The 14,950-nt window shown below is 35.7% G+C and overlaps 1 protein-coding gene across 13 annotated transcripts in view; it reads left to right on the top strand.

The window, feature by feature from the left end:
* Nucleotides 1–14,950, top strand: part of UNC79 (unc-79 homolog, NALCN channel complex subunit) — a 318,327-nt gene that overhangs the window by 96,395 nt on the left and 206,982 nt on the right. For all 13 annotated transcript variants that reach the window (XM_074289679.1, XM_074289683.1, XM_074289680.1 and 10 more), the window contains 3 exons: nucleotides 4,110–4,348; nucleotides 5,367–5,538; nucleotides 12,147–12,377. In XM_074289679.1, coding sequence (XP_074145780.1) covers nucleotides 4,110–4,348; nucleotides 5,367–5,538; nucleotides 12,147–12,377 — 642 coding nt within the window. The remainder of the gene's footprint in view (nucleotides 1–4,109; nucleotides 4,349–5,366; nucleotides 5,539–12,146; nucleotides 12,378–14,950) is intronic.

A 14,950-nucleotide genomic window follows, 5' to 3' on the forward strand; every position in this document is an offset into this window, starting at 1 on the left:
AATTTGAGTCCTCTTGATTTCAGGGCTTGTGCTCCATCCATTGCATCATCTAGCTGCCCTTCTATCAAACTATTAAGACAAACAAAGAATTTGGGAAATAGTTGTTAGTCTGTCATTAATTATATCACTCCAGTGGTTTGAAAGCCTGACTCTAGTATGGAAAATTCAAGGATACAAAGCTAAATATGTTGTGTAATAGTCAAAATTTAATTCAAAACTTTGTTTTAATATGATTGTTTCCTGTAAGCAATATAGTGCCTATACTTAATCCCAGACAATAAATGATTTGTTATTCTTCTTCCCCTTTCAGCACCCCTGTTTCATCTCCCTTCCATAAGAACCTTCATGTGCTTACGCCATGTCTTATACATACAGGCTCCTTTAACCCTCATCTACTGCCAAGATTCAAAAGCAGTTTATTAAATTAATCCTAAACTAAGAATTTACAATATGTTTCTTGCCAAGGGCATTTACATTTGAATAGGAGTCTCTAGGAAGCCTTTCAGTCTTTTGGAGTGAATTTATCCATATTTAGAGAATTTCAAGTCCCAGCTGGTGAGTAGAGTAATGGGGGTGTAAATGAAGACCCTCAAGTCACTACTGGTAGGCAACAAGGAAGTGCTTTCCACACCTACTACTAAGGCCAGATCTTACAATATTTCTTGAAACTATGGAATCTCTTTTAGTCAATATCCAATTTTCACACCCTTTATCTCTGGAATGTATTACCTCCCTTCTACTTGAAGTTGTAAGTAGTTCTTTAGAAGTGTCTTCTTATCCCTGTTTTGTGATATTGCCTTTGGAGTGTTCCTGTGGTTCTTATTGCCACATTATATAGGGCCTCCCACAGAGAATTGATGAGAATGCAAATAGCAGCCAGTCAAGTCAGTTAAGGCCACCCCAAAGTGCCACAAAAGTTTTGGAAGTGTCCTTGGATGCTAAAAGATGAGTGGAATGAAAATTTCCTGTTTTGAAGTTGAACAAAAAGATTTTTCTGGTTGCTTTCAAAGGCAGTGAACAGACATTCTGTAATGATGCAGACTGTAGTCCCTACATGTCTTATTTTTTATATTTATATTATATATTCCTATATATTATAAAATGCGGGAGAAACTGAGTCAGGATAGAGATTAGAGAGTATTTAATAATTTATTTAAAGGGAGAGATTTACTGGGACCAAATGAGACTATCATCTCCAAGAATCCAGCAACAATGTGAGTTCTCAATGACATATACACACATGGCTCAGATACAGGGGATAGACAGAGTGCTGTGTACATAGGGGCAGAGTCAGGGTGCTGAGAGCCAGAACAGGACTATGGATCTGGTACTGACAGGATGGGGAAGGCATTCTGGTAAGTAGGGAAGGACTGGGGTCTTGATGTCTAAGACAGGTCTTTTATCCTTATCTGGATCATCATGATTAGGAGGGAGGGGTGATGTTGCAGGATTGAGCAGAACAATTAGGTCACAATTCAGGGAAACCAAGGCAGGACAATTTAGGGAAACAGAGTGAGGACAATAAAAGAGAACCCTGGTACAACAATATTATACATTTCTAAAGCAACATATATTATTATCTATGTTATATATACATATACATACATACATATATATGTATATATATACATATATATGTATATATATACATATATATATATATATATATATATATATTTTTTTTTTTTTTTTTTTTTTTTTTTTTTCCTAAAGCAATCAGGGTAAAAAATCCATTACTTTGAGATGATGAATCTCCAGGAACCAAGCTAAGCTTTGGAGGACAGACACAATTCTTATTCTTACACAGTGGTATTTGCATTGAAAGAAAACTTACATGAATGGATAATAAATATGTATTTACATGTTAATAGATGTGAGTGATAGTATAAGTGGATAAAGAGATGACCTCAGAGTCAGCTTGTAACACCCCAGCTTTGTGTCAGCAAACAATTCACTTAAATTCTCTAAATAGCTCTTTAGGACTGTCATTTGCACGTCAGGTTAGCGCCTCCAAAAGAAGGTAAAGGGAGATAGTTCCCTCAAAAATATTTATGAAATAAAATCACACGACTGGTTAAAAAAAGGTACACACATATGCACGTATTTGAACATTATATATATAAATATAGCAATATAAAAGATACATACATATATCAATATATACACGAATATATGTACATATATATGCACACAAACACCCCTGCCAATAAAATAAATTTTTGACCACATGTATAAGTGGTTCCCCAATAAAACCTAAGCAATGGGGGGGAAATCTCTCTCTCTCTCTCTCTCTCTCTCTCTCTCTCTCTCTCTCTCTCTGGCCAATCAAGGGTTGGAATTGTAGCCACTCTGTGGTATGGAGTTCTGGGCCCTCAGGCAGCCCACTCTTCCATTACTAGAATTATTTTTTATTTCCTTTACTTATTTCTTTGTAATTTTATTTATTTATATATAAATTTATTTATTTAAATATTTTATTTATTTAGAGCAAATAAAAAGCACACAATAGGGTCGTGTGTCCCTTGCATTAAGGGGGTGGGGGAGGGCGCTGCTGCTTTTAGGAGTCTTTCGCGGGCCTGCCCCACTTCTGCTCCCAAGGGCACCGGATAGGTGCCCGAGGCCTCCAATTCGAAGGCTTAGAGGCGCCTCTTGCACATGTGTTGGGGTGGGACTGGATTTATAATCACTCCACGCTCGGCTCGGCTCCAGCCTCAGCCAGAGAAAGTGAAGCAGGTGATGAAGATTTAATGCGGGTGCTGAGCTGTCCTGAGGAGGTGACCCGGGGCCTCTGGTCAGAAAGGTTTTTCAGGAAGAGGCCCCGCCTAGGACTTACGTTTGGCACCTCTGCTGGGCTGCCGTAGAACGGAGACATTGTCACTAAGAAGGCTGCCTACTAGGGGATAAATGTTTTGTTTTGACCCTCAAAACTGGTGGAGTACGGGAGAATTAGCATCTGTGTGTGGGCATGGTGATGGAGCCCCCAAACTGATGAAACCGATCAGGCCCTGAGTCTGCAAAGATAAAAGTGAAGGTTACAACATAGGTATACATGTAAACACAAAATTGATAGCAGGTGATTCTGCAAGGGGGGCACTAGCTAGAAAGGAAGACCTCATGTAGAAAGATTTATTGGACTTGTATGAGTGCCGAAGGAGGGTGGACAGCATTCCAGGCTCGGGGGCAGCTAGTGCAAAAGTATATGACGGAGTGCCTTGTATGAAAAAGAGCAAGGAGTCCGATTGGACCCCACCACAGACTCCAAGGAGTAGTAGAATGTATTATAAGACTGCCAAAGTATGTTGAGGCCATTGGTGAAAGGTTTTAATGTTCAAAGGGTTTTATTTTTGATTCTAAAGGGAATACATCAGGAGTTGCCAGACCTTATTGCTAAGAGGCTAGCCCCGGGCTCTGAGAAAATAATTTTGGCCACTGTGTGGGTCATGGTTTGGAGTGGGGAAAAAGGAGGCAGGAAAACTAATTAAGAACCGATTGCAGTTTTATGCTGAAGGGGAAGACAGTTTGTTCTGGAGCTGGGGGAGCGGAGGGGGGGATTGTGTGAGTGGGAGAGAAGGGGACTTAAGCCAAAGATGTAAAGGATGACAGAGAAGTAAAAAATAACAAGATTTAGCTATTTACATGAATTATAATAAGGAATCAGGGAATAATACTTAAGTTTCATGCAGTGATTGGAGGAGTGGTGGAATTCTCAACAGAAATAGGGAAGTTCAGAAAAAGTGTGGGTTTTGGGGAAAATATTCATGCCTCTTTTTAATATGAGATCTTTGAGGTATGCTTAGAGAAGGCTTTGCAGCATAGTTGATATTTAGATGTTTTGTTTTCTTTAGTTTTTCTTTTAGATATTTAGAGTTGAAACATTTCTCTTTTTGACCTTTTGATTCTATTAGATCAATAGGAAACATTTTAGGTCACTTCATCATTACTGAAACCTAACTCAGAGAGACCTGTACTTATCGAGAGCCTTGCTTTCAAATGCTGATGTCCATCTTTAAGAATCCTGATGTTTACCTGTCTCATTAAATTCCCCTTTGTTCTAATTTTTAAGTAAATTTACATTGGTTATTTAATTTAAAAAATTTTTTTGTTTTCAGAACTGCAGTTCTCATGTGAGGAGGGCTGTTGTTACCTGCTTCTCAGCAGGGTGCTGTGGTCGCCATGGAAATAGGCCTGTCCGGTACTGCAAAAGGTGCCATTCAAACCACCATAGCAATGAAGTTGGGTCATCAGGAGCTACAGCAGAGACACATCTGTATCAGACGTCACCTCCTCCCATCAACACCCGGGAATGTGGGGCTGAGGAACTTGTGTGTGCAGTAGAGGCTGTGATTAGGTAATTAGACAGACTGCAGAGTTGCTGGCCATCACCTTGGGTTATTCTTATCCATAAATAAAGATGTGTAGACTCTGATGTACCAACTTTTTGCAGTGACTGTATTTGATAAGATGAATCTCTTTTTTGAGCCTTCTGACTGATGATATTTCTTTGGAAGTGAAAAAAAATTCTTAAATGTAAATACTTTGCTTCATTTATTTTTTTCCCCCACTACATATGTAAAAAATATGTTGCTCCTCTTTCACTCCTTTTTTGGGGGGTTGTGTTTGTTCTGTATTTTAACTTTTTTTAGCTTATTTTTTGAAAATAATCTTCCCCAATAGTCTTAGATGTATTTACAACATTGATGAAGAGGGAAAGGAGGCCTTGAAATCCTATGGAAGAACTAATAAATAGAATTGGATTTTTGCTTAGCCTTCATCATTCCAATAGTTGTCTTGTGTGTTTTGAAGGAAGTCACTTTTCTGTGTCCTAGTTTTTCAATTTATAAAAAAGAGATGTACAACACAAATGAAGTGAGTTCCCTTCCACTGATTTGTTGAAAGGCAAGGTAAATAACCATTGATTAGAATCCTGAGAGGATTCGTGCTTTACAATATCATAGATTTAGTTGGAAGAGATACTATAAGGGATTATATCCATTCTCTTCATTTACAGGTGAGTATAACAAGGCCTCAAAAGGCCATAGATCCCAGGTTCATAGATACATAGCTGGAAGGGATAACATACCTTTAGTTAAATCCCCATCTTTTTACATCTGTAAGGGAACTAGCATCTCCATAAGGTGTTAAATGACTTACCCAAGGTCCTACAAGTATTATAGGACCAGAATTAGTATTCATATCTTTTGATTCAAAATCCGTTGTTTTATATTTTATGCCAAACCGATCTCTTTGATGACTAAACCAATACTTATAATTCTTGGCTATCATTCCATAATTCTTCACTATCAACCATTTGTTTCCAGACTATTTGATGTGAAAATTCCCTCCTCACCCCCCTTTTTTTTTTATAGCTTACTGAAGGAAGCTGAGTTTCATGCTGAGCAAAGAGAATATGAACTAAACCGTCGAAGACAAATGGGGCTTTCCTCTTCCCATCACTCCTTGGATAACACTGATTTTGATAACAAAGATGATGATAAACATGACCAACGACTGCTCAGCCAATTTGGAATATGGTTCCTAGTAAGGACATATATCTATATATCTATTTGTGTGTGTACTTTTTTTTAAACCCATTATCTTTCATTGTATTTCTCCTTATGAGATTCCACAGATGAGGAAATTTGTTCTTGTGCATTTCTATTTTTATAATGTTGGCTGAGTAATATAGTAAAATGAAGAGGAAACAATAAGCTTAAGATACTGATCTGCATGAGAGATATAATGTACTTCTTGGCACACAACCAAGCATTGACATTGCCAGGATATGATGTTTTACTTCTAGTTTTATTACAGTTCAGACAATGGCATAGGACCTGAAATTTATCTACATGCTTGATAGTTCAGGCCCTAGGGAACTTTTGATAGCTTTGTGTATTTTAATGGCTGTTTCTACACATGACCCAATATACAATTCCAAGACAATTGAAACATTCCATTTGACTCTGTTAATGAATAATCCGACATCAGTGTGTTTGATTTAGCCACAATAGTTCAGAACAGCTTGAATGGCCCCAGGGAACTAAACTCACAATTTCTGCTGAAATGGGTATGGTGGGTTTCAAAACTCTAGTGATGATCAGGTCTCATAACTGGGAGAAAGAATACAGACCCAGCCTGGATGATCATGGCAACCACAAGTTTTATTGATTGTTAATATTATATTAGGAAGGCATTATGATATAGTAGGAAAAATGAGATACTATATCAGAAGATTCTCAGCTTAGGCACTTAGTAGGGAAAATCACTTTAACCATATGAATATCAATTTCCTTATTTGTTAAAAGGAGATGATAATATTTGCTGAGTAGTTAGGTGGTACAGTGGATAAAATGTCAGGCCTGTAGTCAGGAAGACTCATCTTCCTGTGTTCAAATTTAGTCCCAGACATTTACTAGTATAACCCTGAGGAAGTCATTTAATAACTGGTTTGCCTCAGTTCCTCCTCTGTCAAGTAAGCTGAAGAAGGCAATGGCAAATCATTCTAGTAACTTTGCCAAGAAAACCCTAAATGATGTCACAAAGAATTGGATATAACTGAAAAAACACTACTCGCTATTTCACAAAGTTGTGAAGAACAACTCTTTAAAACTCAAAGTGCTAGAGATGTTTGGACTGTTATTGCCACTTTAGTCTAAGATTGTTTAGAGATAGCTTCTAAACAGAATTGGTTTTGGGAATGGAGTGAGGATAGCTCTGATCCCTAGAATTCCTGTCCTTATAAATATCCTCTTCAGCCTAAATCCACCTTTATTTAAATAACCGAACATTATTGAAATATTTCATTGCCTGAGCCTAAATGCTTCTGTTAATTGTAATGATCAGGAATAAAAAAGGAACTATGAATATCTCTTATCCTCTTGGAAATAGGAGTCTAATCCCTTTCAAGGCAGTGAAGAATTACTACCCTTTTTTTTCATGGGAGTAGGAGTAGAGTAATACAAAGGACTAAAATAGAAGGCTAACTACTAAGGACCATTAAGTCAATAATCACAATATATCTAAGATTTACATGAAATGGCATCCTGTTGTGGAATGTGGCATAGTTATCCATGAATAGTGATCTCCACAGTGACCGGATTTTTTTCTATTTAGTAGTGTTTTCACATCATTCATATTCCTTTTCAATTATTTATCGGAATTTAAAGCTTGATTTTATTATATCCCTTGTATGGGAACAGCAGACAACATATACTGACATAATTAGACTGTTCATTGAAGTTGGGAATAACATTTTCCTGTAGAAAAAAAGGGGTCCAAATGGACTCAAACCCAGTTAAACAAAGGACTAGTTAGAAAAGGGGCAGGGGATAAGAATCATACAGTTTTTAGATCATTTGTAAAAATGAATTTAGTTGTTGGTACTTTACATGTGAGATCTTTGTCTAGTGACCACTGAGTAGACATAGTCAGCTAAATGGAAAGGGAGAAATAGGTTCTCTTTGGAGAAGCAGTTAAGAAATTGGCAGAATTGGTTTTGTTGTTTATCCAAATACAAGAATACACATTATTTCATGGGATACTCAGTTATCTCATATTTCAGTAATTATGTTAAGCATTTGCAAAAAAGAACACCCTGAATAAAATCAAGCCTTATGTAACAATATTAGTTTCAATGGATGAGAAAGTAGAGAAATTCTATAAAGAGCTCAATAAGACTTTCCAAATAAAATCAATGTGTATATTAATGTAGGTAACTTCAATGCAATGGCAGATAACAGGATGGATATTATGAAATAACAGTGAAAATATGTTGGAAAAATATAATTTGTGAGAAAGAAATATTGACCAAAGGCTGATAATATATACTGAAATCTCATGCCTATCTATCATGAATAATTCAAGAAATTCATAAAGAAGAGAAATGAAAAGTTCTGGACATGATGAACATTGAATAATATCACTTAAAATAAAACAGATTACAATCTAACAGTTATGTAAGAGTTGGTCACTGATATGGAACTAATTTTCAGATTATTGTCCATGTTTACTCAGATTACCATCTTAATACTAATTGTTACTATTAATAACAGTCCTTGCATTTTTTTGCAGTGCTTGAAAGTTTACAAAACCTTTTACATACAGTATCTCATTTGAGCAACAATCCTTTTGATCAAAGGTAAAAATAAAAGTCAAATTGCAATCACAGAATTTCAGGGTTAGAAAGGAAAGTTCCCAGGTAGAGTACTTCCTAGCTGACCTATTTTACCAAGCTGTTGACACCAAAAAGGGGTAATGGGTAAAAAAACAAACATCAATATGGAAGATCCCTATTTGCTCAGGAAATTTTATCAATATAAATCAATTGTCAAAACTAATAAAGTAAAATAAATTGCCTGAATGAATTAGTATTAGCCAACAGAAACACTGGTTTGGCGTATAAACTTGTTTGTAAAATCTTAAAAAAGGGGCTGATGTAAGATTATGAGCAATATTACCTCTTAAAACAATCAGAAATAAGAAAAAATAAGTTTAAATATAAAACTAGAAGTAGAGACAAAAAGTGGAAAAAATCTATAAAAATTTCTGTGATAGAGCTTTTCTCTATAATGGTGATGTTATATTTGGACTCAACATTACAGCTTCCCAAAATAGGAAGAGGAGCAAGATGGGGAATGACTGGGTGTCTCATTGGATAGTGTCTTGTTCCTTGGGTCAAAGAAGAGTTCAAATCCAGCCTTTGACACCCACTAGCTCTGTGACTTTGAACAAGTCACTTACTCTTTTTCTGCCTTACTTTTCCCCCATTTGTGACTTAGGGATAACTATCACACTCACCTCCATGTGGGGTTCATATGTAAAATACAAGCTATTATTTTATAAAAGTTGTCTCTAAGGCAGCCAACACAGTTATGAAGAAATGGATATTAGGTTTTAGTAAAGAGAGAAGATACCTAACTCTTTGGGGGAGGAAAGAGGAAACCACAGGTTTTAAAAAATGTGTGTGTGAGTGTGTGTGTGTGTGTGTGTGTGTGTGTGTGTGTGTGTGTGTGTGTGTGTGTGTGTTTAATGGACCTGTACTTTCTTTGGTATAGGAAACTTCTGATGAGGAAACTTCTTTTACCAATTCAGGTCAACACCTGCTTTGCAACTTAAACTCTTAAGACTGTTGCCTACGTCACTTTGAAGTTAAGTGACTTTTCAAGAGTACCATAGCCAGTGTATATTATAGGTGGGACTTGAATACAGATCTTCTTCATTGAGACCATTGCTGTTTCCAGAATACCACACTGCCTCTTCAAGTATTAATAGTACTGAAAAGTAATTAAGATATATAAGCCCATTTAAGTTCCTATACAAAACTTTTATAAGAAAGAATACTTGATGAAGGTAGGAGATGGGAATATGAAGGTGATGATAATTAAAATTTTACAGAATGCCATATTTTTATAGTTAATCAATTACTAAGAGGAATAGAGAATGTAAGAGTCTACTCTGTTTATTGTCTGTGCATTATAAATTATGCATTTATTTTGGCTGAGCAAAATGCTGACTTAAAGACTTCTCTAAGAAGATGCATCCTCTGTATATGTTAAAAATCATTAAAAAATCCTTGAAATATAGAACAATAGACCAAGCATTTGCTTTATGGCTCCATAGTTAGGAATATCAAGTAAGGGGGGAAGAGAAAGGGGAGTAGGGGAGAAGGAAAAGAGAGAGGGAGTAACAGAGAAAGAGAAAGGTAGAGGGAGGAGAAGTGGAAAGAGAGAAGAGAGAAAGAGGGAGAGAGAGAAGGAGAGAGAGGGAAAAATATGCTTTCCAAAGAGGCCAACTAATCTAATCACCTTATTTGAAGATGAGGAAACTATGGCCTTGATTCAAAGCAAGTGATTTGCCCAAGGTCACTCAGGTAATGATATGCCATGAGATTTGAATGGAGATCCTTTCTATAGTGCTCTTTTTACTACAATAGTTTAGTTGGAGCTTCTTTGAAGAATTTTGAGGGCAACATGGTCAAAAGTCATATAGGATGAAAATGCATGGATGGAATGTGTTATGCATCATTGGACAAAATATTCACAATGATGAGACCACAGATCCCTCCAAGTATGGAAGTATGGAAATATCAATAATCCTCATGATGCCATACAACAATAAATCTTGAAAGATGCATGATTATCAGTGTAACTTGTGTGTTCCTATTTTTGATATTATTGATATTATTAAACTTAGCTTCATTGATCAAAGTTTTTTTTCTGTTTCTTTTAGTGAATCTATTGTGATTTTGTTGTATTTATGGGAGATATCTTGTTAGGGGAGGAGGGTCTTTAAATCAGGCCTTTGTGCTAAATCGAATGCTTTTATAAACTAATAAACAAAAACATAGTGGTAACTTGTATTGTATGGACATTTCAGTCAGTTGTATGACTTTAGAATGGTTTTCTGTAGGATGATGTCTTTGAAAGCCTATCATTTCCCTTCTTATATATTCTTCAAAGATTTTCACAATACTTGTTTAAATTATCTCATAAAGGCAAAGTAAGTGTATGGAGGTTCTGCATTTTCTTGAATCTCTTTTAATTTTTATTATTAAGTAATATATGAGTAAAAAGACTTATACTCACCAGAGGTTTTACCTTGGCTGTGAAGACTGCCTTGCAGAATTCAAGTGGGAGAGGGATTCTCTAGAAATAGTAAGATTCCTCATGATGTTCCTGATTAAGGATGACATTCTGATTATTTGAAGCCATAGAACATTGCAGAGCTTCTTCAGTGGAATTCAGAATCACTTAGAGGAGGTCTGTTAACTGAGAATTGCAATAACCTTGTGGGAATATCTTTTGGATGTCTCAAAGAGAGAAAATCTTGTTTTTACACATATTGTATGTCTCATCCCCTATTCTTCTCCCACCCTCCATCCTCATTCCCTTAAATATAATTTATTTAAAAGGAAAACATTGTAGATATACAATGAAATATCACAGCTATTATAGTCTACATTAGAGTTTTGTACAAGCCAGATTTAGAGAAGTATCATATTCAAATCAATGTGGCATGTGTCTCAATAATTTTATTTGAAAGTAGACTTCTGCAGTTTGGTATATACTTTGTGCTGTTGGAAGTGGTCCAGGTGTATCCACACCAGTGCAGACTGATAGACTAGATCTGCAGAATGGACACAGTGCATTTAAGGAAGATAATTATTCACCAATATAACCAGTCTCAGGTTACAGATACAATGACTGGGATAATTTTTAGATTTGTTAGTAGGTAACTCAACAGACCTTTATAAAAGTGATTACTCTATGTTAAGTTCTGTACTGTTCTGTCAGGAAATTTTTTTCCCCCTGAGGTAGTTGGAGTTAAGTGACTTGCCCAGGGTCACACAGCTAGGAAGTGTTAAGTGTCTGAGATCATATTTGAACTCAGGTCCTCCTGACTTCAGGGCTGGTACTCTATCCACTGCACCACCTACTTGCCCCCAGGAGCTCTTTTTTAAATTAATAGTTTAGAACTTTCATGAAAAGCTCTGTTATGGAAGGAGACAATCTGACTATGCTTTAAAGCAGGGATGCTTAGCCTGGAGTCCACAAATCCCTTAGGGATTTATGTATAAATTTCAACATGTCTATGAACTTGGATAGGAAAATATTTTGATAACTATATTTCAGTAGTTGATTTATAATCCTATATATTTTATTTTATGCATTTAAAAATATGCTGAGAAGAGATCCATGGTCTTCATTAGATTGCCATAGGAATTTATGACACAAAAAGATTAAGAATCCCTACTTTATAATGACTTAGCTACCCAGAAAGTCTGGATGGGATATGGGAAGTCTTTATGAAGAATGTGGCTAGGGGCCTCTATCAGGGTTAGAAGGAGTGGGACCTTTCTCAAAGTCCTTGAGTTGAGAGTGACTTAATACTAAAGAAGCTTTGTTTGGGATTCTGACAATCTCTTTGTATAATACAGAGTAATTTTTTAAAAGACAGATCAGACTTAGAAAGTACTTTGTAAACCTTAAAGCACTATATAAACATGATTTATTATTATTATTGTTCACTCAGTGGAACTGCCTATTCTAAATGGATAAGTCAAGACATATTTTTCCCTGAATTTAAATGTAATAATAAATATGTTCTGATTGATTGTATCTGACTTTGGGTTCATGTTTGATGTTTTGCAGGTGAGTCTTTGTACCCCTAGTGAGAATACACCCACTGAAAGCTTAGCCAGGCTGGTTAGCATGGTCTTTCAGTGGTTCCACTCTACAGCTTACATGATGGATGATGAAGTTGGAAGCTTAGTAGAAAAGCTGAAACCTCAGTTTGTCACCAAGTGGTTGAAGACCGTGTGTGATGTTCGCTTTGATGTCATGGTCATGTGCCTGCTTCCCAAACCGATGGAATTTGCCAGGGTAAGAAGGGAGACACATAATTTGCACTGGATGTGAAAAGAGGATGTGGTTAAAAACCCAAACCAAAACATTGGAGTTTTTATTATTTAGACAGATGGACCTCTCTTTGATTACTTTATATCAGGGAATAATAATAATAATAATAAATGATATTTACATAATGCTTAAAGGTTTGCAAAGCACTTTATATTTCCTCTGAGCTTCACATTAGTTCTGTGAGCTTACTAGTGTAGCTATTTTTAATCCCATTTTACAAATGAGGAACCTGACACTCAGAATAGTTAAGTAACTTCCTCATATCTCAAGTGGCAAATAGTAAATGCTGGAAATGAAATCTCAATTCATGTCTTTCCTACTGGCCAATTATTCTGTCCATGAATTTGCAGTGCTATGCTCTGATTCTACTTTAAAACATATTTTTGTGGGAGAGAGAAGGGGAGAATGTGAGAATTCATAAAGTCGCTTAAGTTAAACAAGAATGTTGCCTTTTCATAATTATTGGTTACTTCTCTAAAAACAGAAAGATTCCTCAATCCATAGTGCCTAAACTCAAGCTTTTTTTTCTTTTTAATTCTAGTGAGTCAGGCACACATGGGTATGTATGTCTCTGAGATGAGATATATATCCTTCAAAAAAGAGGGGTATCCAACAAAACTCCATGGGATTTGAAATGTTGGTTCGGGAAAACATTCTTTTAAAGTACTTCAAAATCAGACACTTAATCCGTCTTCCTCTCTGCAACTGCAGTGATATAAAACGTGGATATTGCCGGTTCTCCTAGATTAAAGGAAAAAGTATGGTTGTATCTCTTTCCTGGAAGCTTGCTGATACAATTTCTCTGAGTCTTCCATTTTACCTTACAAGATGTAAGCCTTTAAATGAAGAGCAAGGTAGCAAAACAAATGTAATCCTTTCACATGAGAATCTTCTGAATATTTGAAAGCTATAATGTCCTCCATAAGTCTTGTCTTCTCTAGGTAAATATTAACAATTTTCAACTATTTATTTATTATATGGTGTGATTTTTAATCCCTCACCATGCTGCTTACTCTCCTTTGGATATGCTTTTGCATGATTCTGGTTCCTAGAACTGAAGAGGGTCAGAAAATTTTAGAAGTCAAAGGGACCTCATTTGTCATCTAGGCCAGAGGTGTGGGATAAGGTGGGACAAAACTACTGAAAACAGGAGGATTGCTTTTAGTTCTGCATTTTCAGGCCAAGCTGAAAAAGTCAAATCCCTTTCCCATGTGGCAACATTTCAAAGACTTAATGTGCACCTTTCCCCCTAAGTTATCTCCAGGATAAATATTCCAATTTTCTTTCTGCATTTGTTATGTTTTCTAGGTTTTGGATTCTCTCTAGTTTCTTAAGTTCTTTAAAATATAGCACCCAGAATGGAACACTTTATTCCAAATATGGTTTAACTAGGGAAGACCACAGTGAAACCAGTCCCTCCACTTCTTGACTCTAATACCTGTCCTAATGCAATCACTCATTGGCTGCTGTAACAAAATGTTGACTTATATTAAGCTTGTAGTCAATCATTTAATTATTTTATCTTGTTAAATTCAGTTAATTAAACTAGTCTTTTGACTCAACTTAAATTATTTTTCATTATTATTTAATTAAATTCTCCTTGAGCCTGTTTATACCTTTTGCTATCATCACTACCATAATACTCCTCTATGATGATCTCTGCCCTGTGTTATTGGGTCAAGGTGTGCGTTTCTTATGTTCACAATTTGACTACACTTTCAGATTTCTGGTTCACTTCATTCAATCTCTTTTAATCTTCTCCATAGCAAATAATTCTTATTAGAGTGACTTTGGGCAAGTCAATTAACTTCTCCAGCCTCAGTTTCTTCTTTAAATTAGATAATCTCCAAGAACTCTTAGTTCTAGGTCTTTGATTTGTTCAACTCCAAGTTTTTAAACTGTCATCTTCCATATGATTAGATACGTTTCAGCATATATTCCAGGAATCTTTCTTCTCTTACTCTTCATTTAAGTCAGTCACCTATGCCTTTGGGATCATAGATCCATTGAAGTTTCAACTATTTATTATCTCATCTTTGAATGTAAGTATTTGAAACAGTTTATAGGCTGAAAAGCAGTGTAAAAAGAAGGTACTTTAAGATAAAACAGGACACAGGCCATCTGTATGAAGCAGAAAGAATAGGTTTCTATTTGCTTTTCAAGACTTACTGTATTAACTATTGTAACTTTTGATTTAGGGACTCTTATCGCCCAAAGATCCTGCATATATTTTGGAATTTTTTGGCAAATCAATCTAGAAAACTTGGGTAAATCATTTAACTAAACTAAGATTGATTCGTTATCTATAGAAAACCCCTTTATTTTGACTGTGTTATATATACTCCATGTATGTATTGGAAAACACTTTTGGCATATGTCTCCTTGTTTTAGGGATTAAACAAAATTTTCTTTATTATATTTTTCAAAGAATTTTGTACTCTGATTTTTGCTTCTCTAAGGTTGCCTTTATTCTAAATTTGAGTTCACTTTTTGCTAATATTCCCATCCTGTCTTTTTCTCAAAACTTCCTTATCCCA

Source organism: Sminthopsis crassicaudata, chromosome 2 (genome assembly GCF_048593235.1).
Source record: "Sminthopsis crassicaudata isolate SCR6 chromosome 2, ASM4859323v1, whole genome shotgun sequence".
In the NCBI taxonomy this organism is placed as follows: Eukaryota; Metazoa; Chordata; class Mammalia; order Dasyuromorphia; family Dasyuridae; genus Sminthopsis; species Sminthopsis crassicaudata.